Raw genomic sequence first — 21,238 nt, 5'->3', positions numbered from 1 at the left:
ACCCAGAGTATTTCTTACCCATTTTGCACCTCCAATGCCTGGACTAGAACCTACACACACTCAGTGAATAAATGGCTTAAGCTCAAGAATGGCTCAACCTACACACACTCAGTGAATAAAAGGCCAACAAAACACATTGCATTTTCAAGAATAGTTTTGCGACCAAACTTAAAAGCATTACTCAAGACTTGGGGAAAACCACAGAGCATCTTACATTAATTTGTTCAGCATAAAGATATCAGGAATTCTATATGTACATATATATACCTGAGTATATACAATATACATATATAATATGTATATATGCATATATAATATACATAATATGTATATATAAAATATCATGAGGAACTAAAATAATCAAGCATTGGGTGTTAGCTTTCCATACAAGACATATGCCTCTTCAAAACACAAAGGTGAAGACTGAGATAAAATGGAACTCAAGAGGGGGCGCCTAGCTGCCACAGTCAGTAGAACATTTGACTCTTGAGCTAAGGGCCATAAGTTCAAGCCCCACATGGAGCATGGAGCCTACCTACCTACAAAACACACACACACAAACAAAAACAAAAACAAAACTCAAATGTCAAAAGCATGAAGGAACAAGAGGGCCAGGGTACAATTTAAATCAGCTACATCTAGAAGCCTCGAAGTTAGCTTTTAGAGGGTAGTAAATTGTAGAACCAACTGTTCCTAAAGATAGAAGGCAGGGAAATGGACAGAAGTTCTCCAGAATGCAAATGAATTTTACTTATCGTGGACCAATAATGTGTGGGTGTATAGAGATAATGGTATCTAGGGTCTTGTATCTAACTGACATTCAAAGAGCTGTAACTAAAAATTCCAGGAATTACCCTAAATGACCTGACCTGGCATAACACGAAGGGTGTTCCCTAATTGTAATTAATTTCTTATGGTAACTCGGTGAACTAAGCCTCCCTCAGCTAGGAACAACTGCAAACCTAAACATTTTCCCTAGATCTACAGGACGTTTATCTTTCTTCCCTAGATCTACAGGACGTTATATATCTATAAAAATGTTTCTTCAAAGGAAAATCTCAGCCTAGTACATGGAATTCATTTCTAGCCATCTTTTAATGTTTGTTGTCTTTGCAAGGCTGTTGACAGTGTGCCTATATACCAGCATGTATTTCTTTAATAGAGATCTTCTCTCTCCGTGGAGTTTAAAGCATTGTATAAGGATTTTCCATTTTAAATGAATTTAAGATCCAGACTTCATAAAACACAGGACATCTTCATTCTATTTAACCTAAAGCTTTCAACTGAAGGCATCTTTTAGGTCTGAAAAGATTCTAACAAACTTTCTCAAAGCCCAGCTCTGTTAGGAATTGCCAAGACACCTCTAAAAAAAGAAGAAAGAAAGAAGAAAAAAGAAAGAAGAAAAGAAAGAAAGAAAGAAAGAAAGAAAGAAAGAAAGAAAGAAAGAAAGAAAGAAAACCTACCAAAATTATGTATTTTCATGATTTTCATGACATGAGTAGGACCTAAGGAAAAATTCTCAGAGCCTGAGAGTGCGCATTAAGCACTAAACCCATGGCAAGGAGAAAAATAAACCATTAACTGCGGATTTTTTTTTTTTTTTTCCAAACTGTTAATTGGGGTCCTGGCAAACACCTGCATCCTAGGAACAGAATTCAGTTCAACTTTGTCCTAACCTTCTCCTCCAAATCCCTTCTCTGGCCTTTAATCTTCAGAAAGGAGATGGGTGTTAAAAACTAAAGGAAGAAAGAGGGGCACCTGGATGGCTCAGTTGGTTAAGCAACCAACTCCTGATTTCCACTCAGATCATTTCAGTGAGCTCGAGCCCCACAGGGCATGGAGTCTGCTTAAGATTCTCTCCTTCTCCCTCTGCCCCTCCTCATGGGTGCGCTCGCTCTCTCTCTCTCTCTCTCTCAAAAAAAACCAAAAAACAAAAAAACTAAAGGAAGAAACACTATCTGTTCAAGGTGTATGGGGCTGTAGCAGTTGCGAGCAAAGGCTGGTCTAGGACAGCATTTCCCAACCTTAGCACTGTCCCCCCCAATTGACATTGGGGGACAAGTATTTCTTTGTTGTGAGGGGCTGTCCCATGCATTGCAGGTTGTTTAACAGCATAGATGCCAGTACTACCCCACCCCCCACCAATGGTGGCAACCCATGTCTCCAGACATTGCCATGAGTACCCTGGAGGACAGTCTTCCCCAGCCGAGAAGCACTGGTCTAGAACCACCCTATATGTCACCAATATTCTCTATCCCGAATGGGATCTAGGAATCAAGTCTGTAAGACCTTTGCAAGATGTGGACAAGCCATGTAACCTAGCAGTTTTCCTCCTAGGATTCAATGCCAGAGTGATCACCCTTCTAACTCAACTCCCTTCTGCCACTTGCTCCTACCACCTCCATCTTCCCTTTTGAGATTCCTTCCCTTTTACAGGTTTGAACCATGGAAGTAAAAGGACTTAGAAAAATTGGGAGTTGTGTAAAACATGTCTCATCTCAAATCTTTTTTTTTTTTAAGATTTTATTTATTTATTTGTGAGAGACACAGGCAGAGAGAGAAGCAGGCTCCATGCAGGGAGCCTGACTCGATCCCAGAACTCCAGGGTCACATCCTGAGCCAAAGGCAGACGCTCAACCGCTGAACCACCCAGGCTTCCCTCTTCCCCCCTTGCTACTCAATTTTAAAGGCAGGGAAATCAAAAGCCAGAAAAGTGAAGTGCCATGTCCAAGGTCACATATCTGCTAAACCAGCAGCAGATGTTGGTAAGAAGCCTGGGTCCTGGTGCAAGATTTTCCCAAACTTGACCTTATGTAGGCAGCTTTGCAACAGTCTGAATCCTGACCACTCTTTACTCTGGGCAGGTTGCTTGACCTAGCAGCACCTCATTTCCACACCTGCCAAATAAGGATCATAGTAGAACCTACTTCTTAAGGGTACTTCTGTTGGTTGAAGAAGCTCATGCCCAGCATACAGTAGGTGCTCATTCAATGTCAGCCATCATTATTAGCCACTGTTATTTTTTTGCTTTCAACTTTCAACTCCAAATATTTTCTTACAGATAGCTGTTCAGCAGTAACCCAGGGCAAGCCTCACTTCTTTCTTTCTCTGATTATCAAGGGTCCACAACATAGCAGCTCCTCACCAGTCTTTCGTATTAAACACAGAATTTAAAGAAATGTGAAACCTTCAGACACTACATATCCTTTTGGAAAGTGACCCGTCTTGTGCATAAACCCAAATCACACCACTTGGCCCAATTAAGCAATAATAAATCTGATCATGCCTCATGGGCTCCAGGGTGTTGACACACCAGAATGCAAGGCTGCAGCCGTTGATGGTTTCTATAGGCATGATGACAAAACATTATCCGCTGTAACTTCTTCTCCCACTTCCACTCACCCACCATTAATAATTGATGACTTTTTAAATCATTACATTTCTGGGCTGAAGTTTTCCAGTGCTTTTTAGTAGTATTTTATTCCTACAGATTTAAAAATATATGTGTGTGGGTTTTTTTTTTTTTTTAGGAAAACCACTGATGGGGAGAGGGCTGGCGGTGGTGGTACTAAAACATAAAACAGATAATGCTTCCCATTCCCCTAAGCCCCCAAAGCCATATGCCTCATTTGCAATCACACCCCCAGGACTTGCTCTACAAGTCCAAAAAATGGGTTTGCTAGAGATACAAATCAGCCTTGCACAATGTAGTTGAAAGTGTGTCTACATTGGCCTCCAGTTCCCACTTACATAACATGCAGAAGTGCAGAGGACTCTTTGTAACATTAGGTAAGGAAGAGACAAGAAATATATTTGTGTATTCCAAATGGATCCATTTTTAAGCATCAACATGTACAGCCCGAATTTGCATGCCTGTAAGTGGTTATAACTCACAAGGAAATCCAGTTTCATCCCATATTTTTCTTTTGTAATATGGGATGAATCTTTGTTCATGCATGATTTATACTTAGTTTCCAATATTAAATGTTCTTCAATACTGATTGGAACATAATGTGAATCAAACATGTTTTTTATATTAAATATACATTTAATTATCTTGGCATATATATTTATCATACATCAATATATAAGATATTAACTATATAATACAAATGTCAAGCATTTAATATTGAAATATTAAATACATATAGGATTAATTTGAATTAGAAAAGACTTTCAATGGCTAAAATCATACTTTAGATTTTTTTTTTTTTTAAGATTTATTTATTGGGGATCCCTGGGTGGCTCATTGGTTTAATGCCTGCCTTCAGCCCGGGGTGTGATCCTGGAGACCTGGGATCGAGTCCCACGTCAGGCTACTGCATGGAGCCTGCTTCTCCCTCTGCCTGTGTCTCTGCCTCTCTCTCTGTTTCTCTCATGAATAAATAAATAATTTATTCATGAGAGAGACAGAGGCAGAGACACAGGCAGAGGAAGAACTAGGCTCCTTGCAGAAAGCCCAATGTGGAACTTGATCCCAGATCCCAGGATCACACCCTAAGTTGAAGGTAGACACTCAACCACTAAGCCACCCAGGCAGCCCCTACTTAAGATTTTTTTTTAATTTTTTTACTATTTTATTTTTAAGTAATCTCTACACCCAACACAGGGCTCGACCTCACAACCCCAAGATCAAGAGTTGCCTGCTCAACCCACTGAGCCAGCCAGGAGCCCCAAGATTTTTTAATGTTAACCCACCACCCCCACCATCAGTTTTCCATACAGTAGATACTCAGTGTTAGAATATTCTTTTGTCATTTGGGATATATAAATAAAGGTCACACACTTAACCTGTATTTGTAAATCTGGCCATAGTGAGAAAGAGAGAAATATTAAAATATAAAATAGTTGCCTAGAAGAAGTGCCTCCTGTTTTGCTAATGGCACTGGATACAAAGGGAAACTGAACATCTCCCTGTGAAGTTTAACAGGCAACTCAGTAAACATGCCCAAACTAGAGCTCTTGATTCCCTTTGCTCCCCTCAAATCTGCTCTCCTTCAGTCTCCCCACTGCACCCAGTAACTTAAGCTAGAATCCTCATTCCTTCCCTCACTCCTATGTCCAGGCCATCACCAAATCTTGCTATTTCCACCAGTTGGTGAAACTCCTGCCACTGCTGAACAGACACTATAGAAAAAGGCAGGAGGAGGCACAGAAGAATCATATGCTTCTCTCCATGTTCACTGCCAGTCTTTCTTGCCACATCTGCTAGGACAACCTCCCTCCAATCCAGGCTTCACCCAGCAGTCACTTATCTTTTAACTAGCAAACCACCTCTCATGGCTTTCCACTGGGCTCAGGAGGAACAAATTGCAGACTCTTTCCCATGGTCTTGACAAGCCTAAATACTCTAGGTCTCAGTAACCCCCAAACCCTACCTCATCCCCCTCTGCCCTTCACTCTAGCACTGCAGCATATCAGCCTTCTTTATGACCCCCAACATGCCAAGCTTTCCCAGGCTTAGGATCTTCATAAATGCTATTCTATCCAGTGAGGATCTTCTCATCCATCAGATGCCTTCAGCATCCAGCTTCCTGGAGGAGACTTCTTAGACCACCCAGGTAGGAGAGTCCCACCTACGATCATCGATTTAGTACTTGGTAGTTCCTTCAGATTACTGAATCCCAGCTACACCCCTAAGAAAGCCCCTTGAGGGCAAAGAACTTTTATTCTCCCCTGCATACCTGGTACCTAGTGTCTGGCACATAGCAGCTACTCGACAAATAACAGCTGAGTCTCTGTCTACATAAGAAAAATAGGTCTTTCACTGTCTAGTTTATTAAATCATTTTAGTTCATATTTACCTTTTGTTTTCAAGTGTACCTATTTACTAGGTCTGTATTTTGATAATTTTTTCTCACTTATAAATAATGACACCAGCTCTGTCTACATAGTACATTGTTAAAGATAAGTCTAATTTAACATTTGTGTGTTATTCTCTTTTTTTTTTTTTTTTTTTAATTCATGATAGACACAGAGAGAGAGGCATAGGCAGAGGGAGGGAGCCTGATGCGGGACTTGATCCCAGGATCATGACTGAGCCAAAGGCAGAGACGCTCAACCACTGAGCCACCAGGTGCCCCTGTGCTGTTCATTTTTAATGTCCCATTCAGTACATATAGTAAGAAGATGATTTGCAGGAAATACTAGAATTATTAGCTGTTTATTACGTATATTTAGTTTTTTTAATTTACCAACAAATTTTCCAGGGACTCTTAATTGCAATGATAGCTTCCAAACCAACTTGGAGGTGAAAAAAAAATCCAAATAATTTTCACTGGGCCACAAGCCATGATCAACAAAGGTCCAAAGTAAATCCAGGATCTTCACCGTACCTTCAGCAGAACGTATATACTATTGCCTTTTTAATGCAAAGAACCTTGCTGGATGGAGTAGATGCTCACCTTGAGAGCAGTCCTAGTGTTTCCAAGCCTAATAGCCACAGTTCTACCAGCCTTTGGAGAAGCTCTTTCCAGTGCCATGGGGGAGCTCTAAAAATGGCAGGTGGACACACACAGAGAGCTTGCCACCAAGGACCAAGAAGTGCAATTTTGCCAAACCAAGTTAACCATGCAAAGGAGACAAGGAGGCCAGGGCCAGCAAACAAATACAACAGATCAGAGAGTTGTTATGCCACTCAGTAGAAGGCAAGAGCAAGGTTTTGTGCAAAGGTGCTGGGGAAATATTAAAGATACAGACAACGACAGTACCACTCTCATTGCATGTCATGTCAAGGCAAAATACCTAAATGAGCTCTATCTACAATCAAGAAAAATCTAGATGGAGTCCTGTAACAGCAATAGGTATTTTTGGCAGAATCTCAAAAGTTAAAAGAGATAGTTAAAAAAACAACAACTCAACAGTTACTTCCAGAACAATCATTAATTATAATTAAATGACAATAGAAAAAGTAATAAACTATATAATAACATGAGTTAGACAAGTAATTATCTGTAGGGCATGCAATTCACAAGACTGGTTCAAAACAGGGCTGTAAGAATTAGATGGAAATCACAAAAAGATTGCCAAATATGAGGCTTTGATTTGGAAACAGAGCAGAGCTGAAATGATTGCGCCATCCCCACACTCAGCCCTACCTTGCTCTTTACTTAGTCATCAGCCTCCATCAAGGGCTCCTGGTGGCACAGAAAATAATGAAACCAGAGAAAAACATGGCAGCTTCATAGGGGAGGTCTGGGAGAAAAATCAGGCTTATTCAGAAAGATGTGTTCATGGCTGTATTTTGAGTAGAACACTCAGTCATATTTGTGCTGTCCCAAAGCCTGTGTGTTTTCTTCATTCATTCATTCATTCATTCACTCAACAAATATTTACTGAGTAGCTACTTTGTGGTAGACTCCACTCTAAGGTACTTGGGATACATCAATAAATGAAGCAGACACTCTACTGGGAAGAGACAATCATTCTATCATCATATAGCATGTTAAGAAGTACCAAATAAAAAAATAAAGCAGGGTAGGGAGATAGTGCCAACAGGAAGGAGAAAGTGCTGTTTTAGTTAAAGGAAGGAAGAACAAAGACTTGAAAGAAGTGAAAAAGTGAGCCATGCAGATATTTGGGGGAAATGGCTCAGAGGGAGGGAGCAGCTAGTGCAAAGGCCCTGAGGCATGAAACTGTGGCTAAAGCAGAGTGAGTAAAGGACTGAGTAATAAGAGGTAATGGGACTAGAAATATAGTGCCTCACTGGCTGTCACTGAGATGCAGAGGGGGTATCTCAGCAAGGGACTGACATGATCTGCCTTCTGTTTTTAAATAGTCCTTCTGGGGGTGCCTGGGTGGCTCAGTCAGTTAAGCATTTGCCTTTGACTCAGGTCAATCTTGGGGTTCTGTGATCCAGCCCAACATGGGGCTCCCTGCTGAGCTTCTCCCTCTCCCCCTTGCTCTCGCATGTTCTCTCTCTCTCTCTCCCTCTCTCTTAATAAATAACATCTTCAAAAAAAAATTTTCCTTCTAGGGGTACCTGGGTGGCTCAGTCAGTTAAGTGTCGGACTCTTGATTTTGGCTTAGGTCATGATCTCAGGGTCGTGAGATCGAGCCCACAAGGGATCCGCACTCAGCTCAGCTCGAAATCTACCTGAGATTCTCTCTCCCTCTGCCCTTCCTTCTGCACTCGTGCTCTCTCGCCCTCTCTCTCTCTCAAATGCATAAGTAAAATTTTTTAAAAAATAAACCTTTTAGGCACTATATCGAGAACAGTGTAGGGGTAAGGGCAGAAGTGAAAGCAAGGAGAACAGAAAGCAGATTCTGCAGTTCCAATGATTAGTTCACCGACTAGTTCTAGTCAGTAGAGAAAGGGAAGACCCGTGACAAATTACTAGGATGTGTGAGAACATGGGTGTTACCATTGATGTCAGGGTCTGTGTGCCTCCTACAGTCACTACCGGGGAGCGACTCCTTCTAGGTTCCCCTCTGGGAAGATTGCTGAGAGAATATTCCATGATCCCTGCCTTCCCAGGCTTGGTCTCAGGGCCAGGAGTGCGTCTCTGCAGATGGAGCAACTGCAAAGACAGGACACACATCTGAGCTGGTAGTTTGTGTTTACTCACTGGCAAATCTACATAGAACTTGAGGTGGATCCTGGAACACACAATGAAGGGCAAAGAGCAAAGGAGGTGCCTGAGCCAAACTATTGTTTGCACTGAGTGCGAAGAGCTAACTGCTAGCCTCTTCCTGGATTCCCTTTGCTAAGCAAATAGGATTTTTCACTACAGGCAACTCTCTCAATGCTTCTTGATCATCTGTCCTCCTTCCTCACCACTTTTCCTCAGCCAAGAGTACAGTACCAGGCCACTGACAAAACCACACCATTGTGGCTCACGGATCTGTGGGTTCACCTAACATTATTTCCTCTCCTGGAGCTCTCTGTTCATTTCCCCTAATTTGGGGAAGATGTACTTTTCCCTAATAATTATCTAATAAATTTCTCCTAATTTTGAGAAAATGCCTTTCTTCCTTTTCTCATAGTTACCTAGCAACAAGTCTGAGCTTTTTGAAGGATGTTAAAAAGCAGAGAAAAGAAGTATAAACTTTTAAACAATGCAGTGGGCACCCAAGCACTGTAAAAATTCAGCCCTTCCCTACCCCTGGCCTCCCCCACCCTGCCAAGCTTTCAGAGGCTGGGCAGTGGATAGGGCTTCTGTTCTGGCTCAGTCCTGTCTGAGTTCACTACAGCTCTAACATATTTCCTCTAACAACTTTTGGTAAAATGCTTGTGGAAAAAGAAAGAAGTCCTGCAAATACAAGGCGCCCGGCTGGCTCAGCCCATAGAGCATGGAACTCTTGATCTCAGGGTCCTAAGGTCAAGCCTCACACTGAAGCTAGAGCTTACTTTAAAAGAAAAAAAAAAAAAAAAGTATGTACTACATACCCATGGAATGCAAATATGCCATTATTTTACATTGCAATGCATCCGGGCAAAGAAATTCTTATTTATTGGGCACTCAACTATAAACTAGAGACATTGACAGATACAAATATTATTTAGACACAAATCCTATCTCCAAGGAACTTAATTTGGGTTTGACAGGGAAAACAGTGAATCTACAAAAGTAAGAAGTGATATAAAATGCCATGAGAAGTACACAGATAAGGCACTGTGGCAGTTCTAAGAAAGTCCCATATTATATAGCATGATCATGACTAGTTAATACTAACCAACAAAAGTCACAATAGGAACTATTTAGGTTTGCTATATTTAGGTTTTTTTTACACAGAATATTTCTATTTACATTAGCCCTGAGAATTTTTTTTAATTTTATTTTTTGAAGTAATCTGTACACTCAATGTGGGGCTTACACCTACAACCCCAAGATCAAGAGTCACATGCTCTACTGACTGAGCCAGCCAGGCACCCCACTATTTCTGAGAATCTATACTCAGTTTTCAGCATAACACCCAGTGGTCTCTCACCAAAAGATATAACAGTATTATTCCTTTTGTCTCTAATCAACATCTTTTGTTTCCCTAGAGAAAGAGGGGGAAAAAAATGTCCCTTGGTGATTCTAGATAAAATTTTCTCCATACAACTAAATACAAAAACCAAAAGTAACTTAGCAAAATAGTGCCTGTGTACAATGGCAATGGCCACTTGTTCAAAGCCAAACAGCGAGGTTAGGAAGAGAATCCTGGCTTCCAACCAGCAAAAGAGCTCGTGTGAAAAAACTCTTACATGAAGTAGGGTGGTGAGATAAGAATTCAAACACAGAAATACATCAAAACATGATACGTATGCATATCACGTTGACTATGTACCAGGTTATATTGACTACTCGCCCTGTGGCATTCAAACTCTGCTCATACAGTAATCTGTTTAATCCTATAACAGCCCTGTAAAGTGGACATTTTACAGTTGGGGAAACTGAGTCACAGGGGGGTTGATTTTCTTCTTTTTTTGTTTTATTTTTTAGGTAACCACCTAACGTCCCCTGGCTCATAAGTGGCAAAAGCAGGATGTGAATCAAGGCAGTCCATACCTTAGCCACTCTGCCAAGGAGTTTGAATTTAGCGCAATCGTCATCTGTTTTCCCCAAACTGTCATTTTCACTCTGGCTAACCATCTTTTCTTTCTTTTCACCTATGACCAAATTTTGCTGATTACCTTATGAACAAACTAATCCACAGAAGTGAGCTCTCCTCTGCATCAGCATGCTGCAGTTTTGGTCTTCTATCCTCTAACTGAACTCCAAGGAAAACCATTATATTCTTCCCTGGGAAAGTCTAATATAGTGAGATCATCTGCATGGAGAAATAGATCATAGATAGCAGCTGGCAGAGTAAACACACACACACACACACACACACACACACACACACACACATCAGGTCATTGAATTTTCTGTTAATAATAAGTTTCAGTGCCCCATTGAGTTTCCTGTGCCACCAAATCCTCCCAGTTACAGTTACACAAAGGCAACTTTGTCTTGGGAAGTCCACTGAGAAGATGGGCCTAATCTTGGCAAGAGCTTGGTGTACTGAGGACTGTGTTATTATTTTTAAAAATAAATGACAACAAACAGAAAGAAATATTAGTTAAGCTGTCTTTTCAAAAGTCACAGTGCTATCATCATCCTGGACATAGATTCCCACTTTTAGAAGATGAATATTTGACCTGAGCTGGAAAGGCCCAAATAACCATTTTCAGAATGGGTGTCAAATTGATCTATGAGAATTAGCACCTGAAAAAAAAAAATCTTCTTCATTTTATTAAATACTCTTTTTTTCTTTTGGCACGATGTAAAATGCTTTACAAAAATGATTGAGCCAGGTCTCAGCGCTCTGAAAGGTAAATATTTTTATTATAATTTTTACAGGTTGGCATTTCCTTGGTCAGGTAGGGGCATCCTGTTCCTGTTTCAGTGCACAATGCCCCACATTCATTGTACCCCCACCCACTGCCCATTGGCACATATAGTTAACTCTTGCTCACCCACGTGTGGATTACCCATAGTTTCTGGGATCAAATTGTCTTTCTCCCCAGGGGATTGAGGAATATGAGTAAAATTGACTATTAGCCAAAGCAAAGCACAATCCAGAGGCTAAAACTATGAGCAACTCCCCTTTCATTCAACATGTACACACCTGGCATTTACCATGGTCTTGGCACTGGGCCACCATGTTCCTAAGAATCACAAAAGTACAGCACCCCCAAAGACAAATATCATGATTTGAGGAGGCTGGAGATTTTGTGATGAACGTGAATGGCTGTAACTTATAAATAAGATATTTTGCACTACCAGGAATCTGCTGAGACTAAAACATTGACATTTTCCCAAAAATCACAAAGGGTTTTCAGGGTTACCCCAGCACTTTGTTTTCTCCTGATGTCATCTCTCTTAAATGGCCTTCGAAAAAGCAGAGATAGTACTTTTGATTTCTAAAATGACTCTACTCTTAAGACATGATAGGGTTTATCAAAAGAGCAACCATAAACTACAATCAATCATTTCTGGCAGAGTATCAGTTTACGTATGCTCTGTATTTCACAAACACATAAACCACGTACTTCTAAATGTACCTACAAATCATTTTTGCACAAATGAAATTCCTATGATGACAACAACTGAATATTCACAACAAAACAGAATGCTCGTTTTATGCTCATATGCTATATAAACTGAGCTGTGATTTTTTTTTTCTTCTGGGTGTCCTTAAACCACAGCAGAAAGTAGAGAAAAGACAGAGTGGAACGCAGTAAGATGGATGCGAGTTTCTTTTGTAATCAGTTTACTTATGGTCCTACCAAGGGATATCTTGAGCCCATTCAAATTAGCCATCTATTGCAGTGTGCTGGGAACATTTCAATTACAAAAGGGGGGCAGAGGTGAGCCTCAAATTCCTATGGTTGCCAGTTCACCTGCCACGGTTAGAGGGCATTAATCTCCATGGGAGCTTTCTGGTGAATTCCATGTTACCAACAGTGTTGGGAACTCACCTGTTTCTTGACCGTGTACTCCTCCAGACACTCTCCCCCTTTCTACTTTTCCTAGAAAATTCCTCCCTCGCCCCTTTTTCAGGACAAAATAGAAAAGGTTCTAAGAAGAAGGGACACATCAACTGTAAGGGGAGATGATCTTGGCCCTCAGTCTCCTCTCCCCCATACAGATGCCAATAGAAACGAAAGGGAAGCAACTCTGAGATAAGTAGAAACCACCAGAAATCAAGTGCAGTCCACCTTGGGAGAGTTTTCCTGACAAGATGGTTCAGACCACACACAACAAGTGGCAAGGCGCCATTTCCCCCTAAATCCCTCCAGCCTGAGGTGGTTCCAACAACTCGAGGTGGCAACTGAACAATCACCCATTGTCATTCCCACCACAGTTCTCTCCTGGAGAATCTAAGGCCTCCTACCTCATAATCCAAGTCATTCCTGCCTTGCCCCTCTTGAAAGTCTTTTTCCAGTTGTTCTTTGAGGCAATTACTCCAAGCAGGTGGTTGTTTGACTCACACGTCTCTTACAACACGAAACCAGAAAATTGACAGCATCATAAGACACAGAAACAGCTCCCAAGAGGAAAACTATATCTCTTCATCAGACCAGTGGTTGAGACATGCCAATAATCTCTAACTCGGAACCATTCTGACAACCACTTTCAAAACTGCAGTCACGTCTTCCTAGTAACTCAAATGTTCAGCACACAAAATCTAGATTCAGGCAAAGCACATCCTTTTTCTAAATCTTATGAATCCCAAACCTAAGCCCTCGTCAGAGTAAGTTTTTTCTAGGATCATGCATCCTCTGGGAAAACCTAATCACCGTTTCACTTGAACCTCTTGTCCATTTTTGAACTCCCCTACACCTATTCCTCTGCCTGTTCCTGAAAAACCAGAAGGGCTTGGAAATGTGGAGCTGGAATCTTGTCTGAAACAGGCAAATACTTTCCTATAGCAGTCAAAGCTCAATCATCTATCTGAGACTCTTGATCTTAATCTTCAGATCAAGAGTAGGATTTGGAAAGTAAATGCGTTTGTGAAAAAAATAATAATTTCATCTACTTTAACCTTCTAATCTTTGTTTAACTTACCTAGAACAGGTTCCACTACTAATAAACCAAAGAGAACAGTCCAATCTGAATATTCTTATCATGTGAGGGAAAAAAAAATGTGAGTAGTCTTAAACACTAGTTGGAGCAACTATACAGGACTCGTGTCCAGAAGCACAATTCCCTTGCTTTCTCTCTTGAGTCTATCTTCGGTGTCACCAACTGTTTTGGTCAGAATCTTTCCAAAATTTAGCGCAGAGCAGAACAGGAGGGAATCAAAAACAATATGTTGACTATTAAAACAATAGAGTTTGGAGTATAATGATAATGCCATAATTTCAATTCTACAAGTTTCAGAAAACTCACTAACCAAGAGGAAGCTAAAGTGTCTTCAAAATTTAACTCATTTTTCCACATACGTTCAAAAAAGACCCTTGAACAGATGAATTTAGGAGTAGCCTAGTCAGGTAAAGAAGCATGACAGACAGGCTAGCAGCTTTGTCGTTGTCAGCTTATTTCCTCATTTAACAACTATTGAACGTTAATAACGAAGCTAGGCTTTTGTGAAATTTCTGATTCCTCATTCTCCAGTACGCAGTTATTAAGACAAAGAGGCCAACAGTACGCATATCAGAACAGGGTGAATGAAGGATAAGGTGGACAAGAAAAGATACAAAAACCCACATTTCTTTCTCTTCTTCGTCCTGTCTCACTTTCAGACTGAGATGGTTTTGTTTCCCTCCAAGATTTCAGATCATCAATCTGACAAAGATTGTTTAAATAAATAGCAACACAAACTCCCACAAAGCGCTATCTCATTGCCATATCCAAGAGGTTGTGTTTTCCGCCACTGACAACCTCTCACCGTTTAGAATCCAATGGGCACCTGCAGTCCTCAAACGCTCTTGGTCTGAACACAGTCCTGCTTAAAACTGTGGCAACTTCTTCACGTTTTGGGCTGTCAACCCTTTGCTTTTTTGCTCCCCCAAAAAACGTGTGTGACTCTGGCATTAAAACTTTTAAAGAACGCTTTTTTTTTGCTAAGTGAAATAGGTTAGAGAAATAAAGAACACATTTCTAATCTGCATTCCTGCTAAAGACAAACGAGTGAGTCATTCAGATGCCACTACACTAGAAAAAAATTGCTTGATTTTTCATAAAAACCAGTGTGGCCTATAAATAAATACCTTGAGGACACTATCTTTCTATCACTTTGATAAGCCTCTAGAAAGAAGCCACATCCCCAAATGTCCTGGGACAGTATCCAAGAGTAGATAAACTTTTACCTAATTTAAAAAAAAATAATAACTTATTTATTTGAAAAATTCCCACGTCATTTATTTTAACTGATTTCTTAAATATCCGGTGACTGGTGACTCGTCAGCTGTCATAATCCATCAGGCCTACGCTTTTACACAGATTCGATTCCTAACTTTTAAACAACTAAGCCCCATGCTCAGTGTTACCTTTGGAGGTAAATTACTGCAAGAAGACATTCCTCCTCATTCCGGCCCCCCTCACCTTAACACTTAAATGAGATAGATGCCCGCCCGAATATTTCCTCAATCTCACTTTAATGGACTGATTCTACAAGTCACCTGTGCCTCTGCATGGCCCAATTATGTGTTTTCAAAGGTGGGGAGGGGAAAAAAAAAAATCTGTTTCTTGCATGGAAGAGGTTTCATCACCAGAGGAAACATGAGGGGGCTGACTATATGATTTTTCTGCTTTTCCAGAAGCTGACGCTTTTAAGATCCTTTTTTGAAACTATTTCTTTCCCACTAAATATATCAGAGTTTGCACGGAGAGTGTTACCAGGAGATCAGAGCTGAAGAGAGAAAAAGTAAAAAAAAAAAAAAAAAATTTCCAAAATTGGGACCCTGACCTTCGGGTGCAGGGAAGGTAGTCCGAGGGATTGGCAAAGCCCACCTTACCTTTGCAAAGTATCTGGAGTCGCCCACTTCGGAAATGAACACCATTCACAGCCCCGAAGCATCGGACACGGCTAGGAAGTAACCTACAACATCTTCTCGGCCTCCCTCTTTTTAATGTAAAACCAGAATAAGGAGTGTCCAGCTACTCCCCGCCGCGCCGCTTAAAGCAACAGATCTGCGGAGGCTGAGCTCCCGGCTCGGGGCGCTCGGGTTGGTCGCAAAGCCCGCGCCCCGGACACCCGCGCGGGGGAACTCTCGACGGGGCCAAGTCCCCGGGCGCCGGCTCCTCCCCGGCGCGGAGCGGGAGGCGGCAGCGGGGACCCGAGGGCAGCTCCCGGGGGCGCGGGGGGCGCGGGGGGCGCGCAGTCCCCGGCGGGAGCGCGAGCCCGAGCCCGAGCGCGAGCCCGAGCCCGACAGCGCGGGGTGCAGCCCGGGGGCAGTCGCCGAGCCGCCCCGGGAGCCCGGCGGCGTCGGGTCCCGGAGCTCCGCGCGGTGGCCTCCGCCCTCCTCCCGCCGCCCTCCCCCAGCCCAGGCCATTCGCCTCACAGTAGCCAGGTTGTCTCTCGTCTACTCCCTTCCCTTAAACTCACCAAACCAGATTTTTACTCCCAACACCGGCAACTTCCCGTAAATCTGCACTGAAATTTTATCCTGCTCGCTGAGCCTCCGCTGGCGAAAGGCCAGTGCAACATTCCTGTTGTTTTAGGAGCGCAGATACCTTGGCTGAAGGTTACCCCCACCCCACCCCACCCCCACAAAAAAAAAAAAAAATTTTTTTTTTTTTTTTTAATTCTGCCTGGATGGGAGAGATTTGGGGACTTCAGCAGACAGACTCCTCTCCCCGCTCAGAAAGTCCCATCCATCTCAGGCATCCAGAAACGGCCCCAGGAGTGGCACCTGCTCCACCTGGGGACGTCTGTCCTCCGACGTCGGGCCCCCTCTGGGCTGATCAGAGAAGCGAAGCAGAACCATGTTTGCGGAATAAGGAACCTGCTGTGGAATCACGAGCCTCCCAGCACCAGTCCCCCCCCCCCCCGTGCTTCCCCCCTGGCACCGAGGTCGCCGGGGCAGGTAGTGTCCCCGCCAGCCCCGCGGCGGGCCTGCAGCCGGGGGACCTCCCGGAGTGTCCTTACCTGGGGCGCCGCAGCGCTCGGGCGGGCGCAGGAAGGAACGTCACGCGGCCGAAACCCTGACCTTTGCCGGGGCCTTCGCAGCAGGGCCTGGGGCCTGGGCGCTGCTCGTTCAGAAGTGGCTCATTTTAATGCGCCCTGACCTAAAGTTACAGCTGGTTTCTAGAAAGGGAACAAAAAACACTGCCTTTAAAAACAGCGGCCAAGCCCTCCCTTAACCTTGCCTGATCTCTGGGGAGTTGGCTCTAACCCCCACCCCATCCCCATCGCAGAGAAACCCGCAATCTGGGCCCCACCCCTCCGCGTTACCTGTTTATACAAGAGTTAAGGAGCCTCACGCATTTCAATAGAGCGCTAAGCCTGTTTGTAGGCGCGTAACCGGCCAACAGGAATCGAATTCTGTGACTAAACAAACTAGAAGAGGAAGCAGGCACCACCAGGAACCTAAAACGGAGTTGTGATTTCGGGTTGCAATGTCACCAACTGAGAAAAAAAAGAAAAAGAAAAAAAAAGAGTAGTTTCTCAGTGGGCTATTTTAATCCAAAAATGTTTTTTGCTGGTTAAATGAGTTAGTACATACGAAGAGCTTAGAACAGTGCGTGGCACGTAGCTAGCAGCCACTATTATTATTATTATTATTATTATTATTATTATTATCATCATCATCATCATCATCATCATTTGCATTTGCATTTGTACTGTGGCTTTTTTTCGGAAGTGGAGACGGCATGATCCGAGGTAGAAGTGGACTCCAGACCCAGCACGGCTATTCCCTAGCTGTTAACGCTGCGAGCAGGGTTTGGGGTTTTTTGTTTTTGTTTTTTGTTTCTTGTTTTTTAACTTCTCCCAGCTTCCGGAAGATTCTGATGATGAGACTTTAGCTCAGTTTCTGGAAGATTCCGATGATGAGAGTTTTGCCCACAGTCTTACACTGTAGACAGTTACGAATACAATGGAAAGTAAAGCTTCTGTAAAGGGGTGTCCAACTGATTTTTATCTCACTTAAAAGTTGCAAGATTGACAAACTACATGGAGATAAATTGGCCTGTGCATTCCACAAGTTCACTAATAGGAAACCCAGGACCAGCAATCAGCCTCAGATGTGTGCTTCATTCTAATTTAAATTTAGGCACTTCATTTGCTGTCTGACCCTGGAAAAGTTACTCATCCTGTTCAGTTAGAAACCGATGCAGGCCAAATAATGGTCTTCGCCATTTGAAAAACAGTGTGAAATCGGGGGAAATAATTTTAAAACTCCTCATAAATATGAACAAGGGATTATTGAAGGCCGAAAAGTATGATCAGTGCTGATGCGACACCCTTTTCCCTCCACTTAGCTTCACCTTGAAAGAAAGAAATCACCACCCCTTTTACATTCATGAGGCCCTTTGTGCTTTACCAAGCACTTTCACCCACCTCATCTTATCTGATCTTACAGATCAACCCTGTGAGCTACTTTACCCCCATTTTGCAGATGAAGACACTCAGGTCCATAAACCATTATGAACCATAATGAACCATTAGTTCAGGGTTTCACTGCACAGTGAGACCAGGACTAGTTCCCAATTCTAGTTAAATCTAAAAGCAGAAAAAAAAATATCTAAAAGCAGCATTTGCCACCTTTAGGAAAAATGATTCCTTAAAACCAGCAAAGAATTCTGAAACATTTTAGATTCCTTTGGGTTTTATTATCTTCCCTATGGGGGCAAGATTTAACTCAGATCAGTTAAACATGTTTTGGGTTCATTCCTTGTCAAGCAGGATGAACTAGCAACAGCTGGCAGTGAGAGTACATGGAGGTTCTCTTACCATCTCTAAGAGTTGACTCTGCCAGTCACAAACAAGGGCCCATGATCTTTGGACAGTGTAAAAACTGCAACTCTACGTTAGCCTGGATTTTTCTTTTTCAGAAGTGTCTGGATTGTGATCTCAAGAACCTTTCACTGTCAAGGATGATCAAGAGAGAGCATTCTTGGGCTTACTGATTTTTCCACCTGAGAACAGGATTTTCCACAGGAAGCACTGGGCCAAAGCCTGGGGAATCATGACCAGGAATAATAGAGTGTGAAAGTGTGGAGGTCAGTGACTGCAGATGAACTGGGCTGGCATCAGAGAAGATGGCCCTTGACAAGGCACAAGTCCTGGAAAGAAGTCCTTATGGCAGCTCTGAGTCCATTACTTTCTCTCAATTGCTGCCTGGCTGTTCCACTTCTTCTTTCTCAGTTTTGCCCACCACCACCCATTAAACGGTTATAATATTTGTAACTACTTTCCACTATCCTCCCCAGGAGTACGTGAAAATAAAACTGACTCTTTAAGCCACGGGCTATAACAAAAGAAATGTCAGCCAACATTATTTTTTCTTTGTGGCTGAGCCCTGATGCTTGATGATGATGATTATTATTATTATTATTTTTAATTTTAATTCTCAGGCAAATCCCAGGACCCCGGGGTATTTTAGGTTTGCAGACCCCTACATTTTGCTTTCTGCTTCCATCTTTCCCTTCTGCCTATGAGGCAATGTGCTAGAGTGAATGCAAACAGCATAGAGTTTGGTTACTCACAGATCTGAGTTTGAAGCTCAGTTTTATGCCAGCTATGAGGTGCTGGGCAAATTGCTTAACTGCTCTGAGCTTCACAGTGTCTTCATTTATAGCTAGCACCTACCTCCCCAGATTTCTTGAGTGGTTAAATGAGAGGTGAAATCTTAGCACAACTCCTGGCACATGTGGGTACTCAAAAAAAAATAGTTATTTCCTTTTGTACCCAGAAAAAACCTAATCCACAGCTTACAAAGGATCTTCCTGCCCATGTTTAAATCTCAGGTCAAATAACATTATTCCAAGAAACTCTCATCAACAGAGGCAAATTGAAGGTATAATAATAACCACTCATCTCCATAGCATCTCCAATGAATATTTTCATCTTTGACCTCCTCGACTGCATGAGGTCAGTATGGGTAAAGCACAAATCATTTGTATTGCCCCATTGATCAGAGGGGGAACCTGAGGTTCTTAACAGTTCTTAAGTTGTTTCAAGTTGCTACAAAGTAGCAAAGTTAGGTTTCTACTGCTTTTTACTCTTCCCTAGGACTAGAATTGTGATTACTTTACTGGAACAGACTCAAGAAGTTCCAGAAGATGGTTTTAGCTCACAGTTGCAGGGAGAGGGCCAAGAGAATCTGCCCAGAGTATCTGGACACTTCTCATTTTGGAAATCCACAAGGAACCCCATCAAGGATCTGTCCGCTATGAAAGTGAGGTATGCTGACCCTATGGAAATCTGGTTCTGTGACAAACACAAGGGTGGCAACAGAAAGACGTTGGGCTTGAAGTCCATGAGATAGAAGCTTGTGTCCTGGCAGTGATACCTGTCTCTCTAAGCCTCAGATTGCTGCTGATGGCACATACCTATCTATTGGGCCATCTTGAAGATTAAATGAGATGATACACATAAAAGCACGGTGCTGGACATAAACTTGTTTTTAATATCTGTTTTTTTCTTTTTTTTTAAGAAAGCGAGAAAGTATGAGTGTGGGGGAGGGGCAGAGGGAGGAAGAGAGAGAGAATCCCAAGCAGACTCCATGCCCAGCACTGAGCTAGACACTGGGCTCAGTCTCATGACCCTGAGATCATGACCTGAGCTGAAACCAAGAGTCAAATGCTTAACCGACTGAGCCACCTAGGTGCCCCTCAATATCTGTTTCTTAAAGACTAAAGACTATGTACTAAATAAAACAGTGCAGCTGAGGCCTAGATGATGCATGCAATAAATAAATGTAAAGAGCTGAGAATAATCCCTGGCATGTGATTGCTGTTTACTATTTGCTATTGTTGTTATTATTATTTCTTCATAAAGCAATTCCCTGTGACCATGGTGAAGTCATAGTAAGCAACTGACTTTTGGGGAGGGAGAGGTTTCTATTATCTATTTCTTATAAGAGCTGAACTTTTAGGTACCCTTTTACAGTATGAAAAAGGGCAATATCTTTTAAGTGGTTTTACTTTCTACCTGTTTCCTTCATTTCCCCTAATTTTACCTGAAACAGAAAAATTACTGCTGAATGGGATACTAACCCAAACTTTCTGTTGAGGCTGCTATCTTTCCCAACAGAAATTATTCAGAAAATAAACCCTATTTTGATCTAGAACATGCAACTTTACCCAGAAAAACCACAGTTTTCATAGCCTCCCCTTCCTTTATATGGTGGCTACAAGCTACCCACAGAAGAATTTTTGTTTAATCTTTTTTCTCTTCTCGTTTTTATATAAAATCTGCACTGGATCTAATTTGTGCAAATTTAAGACACATTATTCCTGGGCACACTTGAATGCAAATGATTTGGCCCAGCCACTAAGTCTAGAACACAGTCGTCAGCTCATAGGTCAAAGGATGAGGGACAGCCCCTGAGGACTCTGTCAGAGGGGCATCTGGGTTTGTGGTCTCCATGCCACACTACAGGAGGGCCCCTCACTGAATTTTAAAAATGCACTGAGCTCACAAAAAAGGGAATTAAGTATAGCAGGGGTTCCCTCTACACATTAATCTCAGAAGCCAAATCCTTCATTTTGAGAAAGGCCTTCAATACAAGGAGTCCCTTGACCTTCGTCCTTCCTGCACAAATAGCTCTGCCAGAGCCAGCCTCCTTAGACTGAAGGCTTTTCCCACCCCACCT

At 42.4% G+C, this 21,238-nt stretch overlaps 1 protein-coding gene across 2 annotated transcripts in view; it reads right to left on the bottom strand.

Moving 5' to 3' along the window:
• Positions 1–15,747, bottom strand: part of RBM47 (RNA binding motif protein 47) — a 151,028-nt gene extending 135,281 nt beyond the window's left edge. Inside the window, exon 1 of one of the 2 annotated variants that reach the window (XM_072806811.1) lies at positions 15,434–15,747. In XM_072806811.1, the coding sequence (XP_072662912.1) occupies positions 15,434–15,495 (62 nt within the window). In that variant the 5' untranslated portion in view covers positions 15,496–15,747. The remainder of the gene's footprint in view (positions 1–15,433) is intronic. The other variant, XM_072806806.1, reaches the window with a different exon arrangement.
• Between the last annotated feature and the right edge of the window lie 5,491 nt (positions 15,748–21,238).

Source organism: Canis lupus, chromosome 2, assembly GCF_048164855.1.
Source record: "Canis lupus baileyi chromosome 2, mCanLup2.hap1, whole genome shotgun sequence".
Taxonomy (NCBI): domain Eukaryota; kingdom Metazoa; phylum Chordata; class Mammalia; order Carnivora; family Canidae; genus Canis; species Canis lupus.
This window is presented reverse-complemented; position numbering and strand designations above follow the sequence as displayed.